Source organism: Lipotes vexillifer, unplaced genomic scaffold (assembly GCF_000442215.2).
Source record: "Lipotes vexillifer unplaced genomic scaffold, Lipotes_vexillifer_v1.1 scaffold1403, whole genome shotgun sequence".
Classification (NCBI taxonomy): Eukaryota; Metazoa; Chordata; class Mammalia; order Artiodactyla; family Lipotidae; genus Lipotes; species Lipotes vexillifer.
In genome coordinates, this window is record NW_006775845.1 from 99,064 (window position 1) to 106,908 (window position 7,845).

A 7,845-nucleotide genomic window follows, 5' to 3' on the forward strand; every position below is an offset into this window, starting at 1 on the left:
GGTACGCGGGCCTCTCACTGTTGTGGCCTCTCCCGTTGCAGAGCACAGGCTCCGGATGCGCAGGCTCAGCGGCCATGGCTCACGGGCCCAGCCGCTCTGCGGCATGTGGGATCTTCCCGGACCAGGGCACGAACCCGTGTCCCCTGCATCAGCAGGCAGACTCTCAACCACTGCGCCACCAGGGAAGCCCTTAAACTATATTTTAATGCTTTGAGTACAATTATCAATATTCTAGGAATTCACAACACTACAATGTAAAGAAAACCATTTTACAGGTAAATATGAAAAATATGCCTGTCTTCTGACCTAGCAAATATACTCCGAGAGATCTACCCTGCATATTATTGCACAAATGTTTAAGTATATATATATACTAAAGTATATATATATACTAAAGTATATATATATACTAAAGTATATATATATACTTTATATATACTAAAGTATATATATATATATATACACACTAAAGTATATAAAGTATATATACATATACTTTAGTATATGTATATATACTAAAGCACACACACACGCACACACACACACACACACATATAGGAGAGGTTCAGTGTAGCAAAAAGTTGAAGGAAATCTAAATGTTTTAACAATAGGAAACAGTTTAAATTATGAATAGCCATGCTATGGAATAGTATACAGCCATTAAATTAATGAGGCATGGGTTGTCAACAATATATTTTTGAGTGAAAAAGGCAAGTTGTAGAATAATAGGTCTAATGAGATCCCATTTTTAAAAATAAAAAATAACATTGACTTTTAACTTTATATACTTCTACATAGTTTGAATTTCTCCAATGTGTATATATTACTTTTATGATTTAATAAAGATATAAAAATATATATTTTAAGAAAAGTAACACTGTGAAGGCTTAACTGAGGAAGGGGGGCAATGTCTTACTTCCTTTCATTCTCAAACCAGCTGCCTAATGTCTTGTTTTCTACTTCAGAAAAGGCCCTCTCTCCCCTTCTCCCTCTCCCCTCACTACCTCTCTCTCTCTGACTGGTACAAAGTACATGCTTAAATTTAGTGTTCCACTCTCTCTACACTTCATATCTACCTAGTTCCACACCTGTCCTCATGTTAAAACATGTGAGTTTAAATTATGAATGAATTTATGAATTATGAAACTGTTGTTTGCTGACGGTTCTGTCAGGGGCGGGTGGTACAAAACAGCATTTCTGCACTTCTGGTGTAGAGATAAAATGTAAGCATCTGGATGATAGCGTGGAAGAATTTCCCTCAGTTTCAGACCATAATGAGAGCTGTAAGACCTTGCTACTCAAAGTGTGGTCCATAGACCAGCAACACTGCTGACACCTGGGAGTGTCTTAAAAATGCAGAATATTGTGCCCTGCTCTTGGACTACGGAACTTAAACAAGAGCTGCCTTTAAACAAGATCCAGGTGATTCCCATGCCTTTTAAAATTTTAGAAGCACTGCATTAAGACAGTTAAAAGTTGGGAATTAACTACTTTGGATCATAAATTGCTCTTCAGTTAACATATGCACTTATGCCTTTAGTAACCTCTCTTGAAATTATATCTGAAGCTTACCATTCTTCCACCAGCTAGTGAAAATTCGTTTGGAAGCACTTGAAGCCCTTTCCCCATTTCTGTCAAGAAAGTGACATTAATATCTAACAGATAACAACACACTGCAGTCACATGGTGTAGTTGCCTGAGCTAGTTATCTTCTGATAGAGCTCTAACAAACTGGGTTTCTTATCAGCTGCAAAAGGAACTTGATGCCTGCTAAGATTAGATTCTGCCTTATGCCGAATAATTTGTAAATGGCAGGGAGAAAGAGAAGCCTGTTTTTTAACCTGGTTCTTCTGCAGTAGATTCTGTTCTGAGCCTGAGGTTTATTGTCAACACTGGAAATGTCATATTATAAAATCAATTATTTCTTTCCCCAGGAATTTGATGGACGACCATGTATAGTTTGCCCCTGGCATAAATACAAGATTACTTTGGCCACAGGAGAAGGACTGTATCAGTCTATAAACCCTAACGATCCATCAGCAAAACCCAAGTGGTGCTCCAAAGGAATAAAGCAAAGGATTCACACAGTGACAGTGGACAATGGGAATATTTATGTGACTCTTTCTAATGAGCCTTTTAAGTGTGACTCTGATTTTTATGCCACTGGAGTCTTCAAAGTAATTCAGAGTTCTTCCTGATAAAATTTTATGGCAATGAAAAATGTTGTGTATGTTTTGAAAGTGTTTTTAGAATAACCTTGCTTCAATACCAAAGATGATTAACTTTTTCCAAAATAGGCACATTTATTATCTTTAATAATCATATAAATGAAAGGTTCAAAGCACATGTACTTAGTGTGATGTAAGGATCATCATCAGGATGTATAGAATACATTTCAGCCAATCCTCTGGATTGATTGGAACCTGAAGGTTATAGGTTTAGAATATGCATTTTAAGAAGGATGAAAATAATTTAGAATAACCAAAGGGAAGAAAGGTTAAAAAAATTAGATCTACTAAGAAAAATTTAGGGGGATAATCCCTACTTGATATAGCAGACTTTATCATGGAAAAATTTTAATGTATACAAAGTAAACAGAATAATAAACCTCCACCACCCACCTTCAACAATTACCAGCAGTCTTCCATTCTTGTTTCATTGATGCATGTATTCACCACCTCCCCTACTGATGGTTATAATTTTTTTTAGGTAAAATTTAAACACACTGAAATGCTTAAATCTTAACTGTTCAGTTTTTCCAAATATATAGCAGACCATTTACACTTAAAAAATACCTCCCAAAATGGGATCAGTTTACATGCTGAATTTAAAAACAAGAAATTTAATTTGCCTGACATCAAAACCAAGTAAACTTTGGCTCCGTTTCTCTCCAGTCAAGGCAGACAGTTTCAAAGTAAGGAAGATACAGCTGCTCCCCAGCCATAAGAGATGTGAAAGTTTCAGCGAGCCAAATTACTTTGAATGCCTATATGAAATTTTCAAATAAAGTTGTTTTTTAATTTTATTTTTATAGAATTTTGTGCATGTATGTACAACTAAGTGTTTCATGTGTGTGTTATAGAGAGAAGAGATATAGGGTGTTGTTTCTCAGAGTCTTCTGAGTTCATAGGCAGGGTTGATATTAAGTTGGTTCACCCTGCTTTTTCTATGCCAGTTATTTATGGCCAACGCTGTTCTGGTTGCATCGTGCCCACACTGTACTATAAAACCCTGGGTACTGATCATCTAAAACTCAGCAGCACATAGTAGAATATTAGAGTATGTGGGACCAGAAGGAACTAGGATGAACAGATTATTAATTCGGAGTGAGAAAAGCTGTTTGTCAAAATTGGAACTTAGTTGCAAACCACAGTAATCGTCTTAGTGACATAGGACTCAATTAAGGCTTAATATTCTAAGGGGCCCACCTGGATCCTTCCCCTTGGTTATTGTTAAAATAAGTGAATAAAGTATGTATCATTAAGGCTGTGCTTACAGAGCCCTTTGCTACATATTATTACCTTTTTTTTTCTGATGTATTGCTACATGCTACCCATATTCCAACACTTGCTATTCATTAGACTACTAATGAGCCAGGGCTGGGCTTTTTATAAATACTATTTTTGGCAGCAGCTACTCATCAGGTACAGGAAATGTACCATCTCTGAGATGGGTACATCCCAGCCTATTATATCAGGTGCTAATCCTCCAGTGACTTAACATGTGTCCAGAATTTAAAACACATGGACGAAACCAAAGTACCTCCTGCAGGCAAAACCACGACCCTGGTTTGCAGGGCCAATCACAAGCATTTTTTCTCAGGATCCAGTGGCAACAATGAGTAATATGGACTTGACTTCTGGTTCTTAATTTGTTCCTCTAGATGTGGAAATTAAAAATGTCATGTCATGTCCTGCTCTCATATACAGACCTCATCAGATTTGTAAACAATATTTTGTTTTATAAATTTACATCTATGAATTACAAGTTCTTCATAACTTTACAGATGAGTTTTAAAATAACTGATAATAGGCAGACTGAAACTATACAGCCTGTAGATAGAAAATGTATATGTCCTTTTATTATCTCTGAAAAAGATATGTAGCAGTTTAACAGGGAGGGTTTTTTCCCCTCCCAGATAAGTAATTGGAGAGATACTCTAAATGAGTCTTTAATAAAAACATAAATGTATTATAAACATGCCCATATTATAAACCATAGCATAGAGTCTAACCCACCAATTTTCTGGTTCATTAAAAAATATCCATAGTCATATATACTACATCGATTCATTTTATTTTCTCTACCATATAAATACTTGAGAATGACATTTTAGCAGTAGTCCCCCTGACCAATTTTTTTTTTCAAAGCAGAGCAGTCAGAATATGAAAACTAGTTTCCTAATTTTGTCAGATGAAATGTCATTAGATAACTCTTAAGCTCTGTTCAGTGATATTTAAGTTCAGATTTGCTCATTCATTCATTTCAGTTGATTGGTCAAACACAGAATGTAAAACCTGGATCTCATTCCTCAACTTATTAGCAGGAAGTTTGGGGCGATCTGAAATATTCTCCAGCTTCTCCGGTAATGACCTGTAAGGTTTTGCTTTGATTTCACCTTCAGGAAACAGAGGCTCAGAAAGCACAGGCTCAGAAAAGGCTTTTCTAAGATTCTCACTCTCCTGTCTGTTTTGCCATATGGATTCTTCTTCTTGGAAAATTTTCATTACCTTCTCCAGCACAGCATTAACACAGACTGTTTAATAATAATAAAAAATTTTAAGTAAGGTTTCTTTTAAAGCTACTAAACTTACAGATAAAAATCCAATAAAACATTTAACATAAAGTCATTAATCTGTATATTCTAAGAAAGAAGCACTTTGGGGACTTCCCTGGTGGTCCAGAGGTTAAGACTCTGTGCTCCCAATGCAGGGGCCCCAGGTTCCATCCCTGGTCAAGGAAGTAGATCCCGCATGCTGCAACTAAAGATCCCACAGGCTGCAACGAAGATCCTGCATGCTGCAACTAAAACCTGGCGCACCCAAATAAATAAACAAATAAATATTAAAAAAAAAAATCTAAGCACTTTCTTCCAGGTACCCCTGGCACATGATAAACATGAAGAGATTGATTCCTTATTATAAATATACCATAATCTAGAAAGAAAATTAAAACATAGTATGCTTTAATAAAGACATGCTTTATATTTTCCCCAATTCATTAGATGTTTTACATCTCTATTCTGTGATTTAATTAAATGAAACATTTTCTGAGAGATGGAATTTGTCCTCAAACATGTTAATATCTCAAAGTAGGGTTTTTGTTTTTACTTTTCCCCCCCTAGACTTTGCTTATACCAATTGTATGCAATTGGAAGGGCATAAACATTTTGGTAAGAATTTAGTAAGTTAATGGATCAGTGATTTATAAGCAAACTTGTGATCCATTTTCCCTCAAAAAATGCCATTCAGTACTTAGTGTGTCAAAACAAAGCACACAGAGAAAAATAACTTCAAAAATTGAGAATCACTAAGAGCTGTATCTGTTAAACTTATAAGTTTACTGATGAAGATGAGGATGCCAAGTATTTAAGGCAAGCAACAAGAATAATAAAATGTATAAAATATGAAAACACCTAAACTAGCTTATTTTACCAAAGAGATGCCTCCCAGGTGACATAATAGGCTATAAATGCTTAGAAGGCTTTTCTGAAGAGGGTAACAGAGAAAGGATTCAGGGCCTTGGCTTGAATAGCCTCTTTTCTCCTGACCTCCTGCCTCCTCTTTTCTTGCCTGTCTCCCACTATAGAATGGGCGGACACCAGATGCTTTTCTTCACTTCCCTGTGTATGGCAATGTGACCCTGTTCTGGCCAACTAAAAAAAATGTCTGCTGTGGAGGAAGATAGGATTTTTGGAAGAGTTCTTCCTCCTTTTATAAAAAAATACTCTGTCTTTTGCCTCTACTATCTCCTCCCTCTTGCTTTGGACACTGATATGGATGTAAGGCCTGAGCATGAGGCAACAAACCTAAGGACCAAAAACAACAAACAGGATAGCCAAAGAGAAAGACGGAAGGGCCCTGGGTTCGTGATGACATTGTAGGTCCACTGTACAAACCCGGGAACTGCCTAACTCGACTTCTAATTAAGAGGGAGATTTAAATGTCTGTATTGATTAAGGTATTCTCAGGTATTTTTTGTTACTTGTATCTGAGTATACCCAAATCTAGAGCTATAAACCTTGAGGTCCATCACTTCCAGATGCAAACAGCTTTAGCCATTTATCACAAATATGATCATTTTCTATGTACACCATGCTGTGAAAAAAGGTTGGGAAGCCCTATCCTATTTGATACGTTTCTTCTTCCCTCACTTACAACATTTTATCTGTGCCCATTCTAACCAATTCTGTCCAAGTGTCAGAAAATGAAGGGTCTTGATCAAGGTCAGCATCTCTCTCTTTGCTTTTCACCTATACTCTACCATTTTGTCTATCAATTATTCCCTGCTTCTTCAACCTCTCATTCTTGACTAGCTCCTCCCCTGCAACCTGTAACATGCCAAAGTATCTTCTATCCTAAAATTTAAAAATTAAAAATCACCCTGGCTCTGTGTCCCTCTTGACTGCTACACACACTCTTTTCTTCATCAAACCAGGGCCGACATTCATGATTTCCATTTTATTGTCTCCTCTTCACTCTTCCTGCTTATTTCTGTCTTCCTTATCCCATCACACCACTGAAATAGTTCTCAAGATGGTTAATTCCAACATCTTGACTACTAGATCTAATGGACGCTTTTCAGATCTGCCCTTTACTTGACTTTTTCTGCTTGTATGTGACACTTAACCACTCACAACTTCCTAAGTCTCTACTTCCTTGCCAGTGTTTCTCCTGATTCACTTCCTACTTTTCTAATTATTGGTCCTTTGTCTCCTTCATGGATTTCTTCTTAGCTCACCTTAAATGTAAGCTGTTCTTCACATTTCTGTCGACTTTCTACTCTTTTCACTTGGCATGGTTCCACTCACGGGGCACTAACTTCCAACATATACGTTATTTGCCTTCAAAACTGTAATTCTAGCCCTGACCTTTCCTATGTCTTGGATGCATATATGACCAATTATCAGAGGTCACCAAAATATGGTTTCTATTACCTACTTAGAAAGTTTATAGCATGACAAATCATGTAGGATGATCTCAAAAGCCTTTGAAAAATTAGAGAAATTTTGGGTTTTAATCTAGTTTGTTTTACTTTCACCATAGCTGTTTCATCCCACCCATTTTTGCAATGTATTTGCATCAATTCTGTATGAGATTCACATTTAATATACTGAGCATTTCTCAAAAATTTAAAAGACTCGCAACATTTTTTATTTGATAAATTCAGAGTTTTTGAAACTGTAAATATGTTTAAAAAGTTCTTTTACTTTCTTTTTTTTTCAAGGATGCCTTGGCTATTCTTTACCATTTGCATTTCCCTATAAATTTTAGAATAAACTAGTGAATGTACACATATACACCTGCTCAGATTTTAATTGGGACTGCGCTGAATCTATGGATTATGGGGAAAATTTAATCTTTATTATTGTGTGTTTCAATATGATCAAAAATAGTATCAAATATGTAAAAGACCTCCAACAAAAAAGCCATAAAAATTATTAAGAGAAATTAAAGAAGATCTAAGTAAATAGAGGAATAAATACACCATGTTCATAGATTGGAAAGAGAAATTCTACCAGTTATCAAGACTTATTGTAAAGCTCCTGTAAATAATACAGTGTTGGGCTTCCCTGGTGGCGCAGTTGTTGAGAGTCCGCCTGCCGATGCAGGGGACACGGGTTCG

The 7,845-nt window shown here is 36.3% G+C and overlaps 2 protein-coding genes across 3 annotated transcripts in view; one reads left to right on the forward strand and one right to left on the reverse strand.

Moving 5' to 3' along the window:
- The window catches only part of RFESD (Rieske Fe-S domain containing), a 6,479-nt gene extending 4,239 nt beyond the window's left edge, over positions 1-2,240 (forward strand). The window contains exon 4 of one of the 2 annotated variants that reach the window (XM_007450228.1): positions 1,935-2,198. In XM_007450228.1, coding sequence (XP_007450290.1) covers positions 1,935-2,198 — 264 coding nt within the window. Of the gene's footprint in view, positions 1-1,934 lie in introns of both variants that reach the window. The other variant, XM_007450227.1, reaches the window with a different exon arrangement.
- Positions 2,241-4,472: 2,232 nt separating this feature from the next.
- The window catches only part of SPATA9 (spermatogenesis associated 9), a 30,070-nt gene continuing 26,697 nt past the window's right edge, over positions 4,473-7,845 (reverse strand). The window contains 1 exon segment of the mRNA XM_007450229.1: positions 4,473-4,756. Within this exon segment, the coding sequence (XP_007450291.1) occupies positions 4,473-4,756 (284 nt within the window).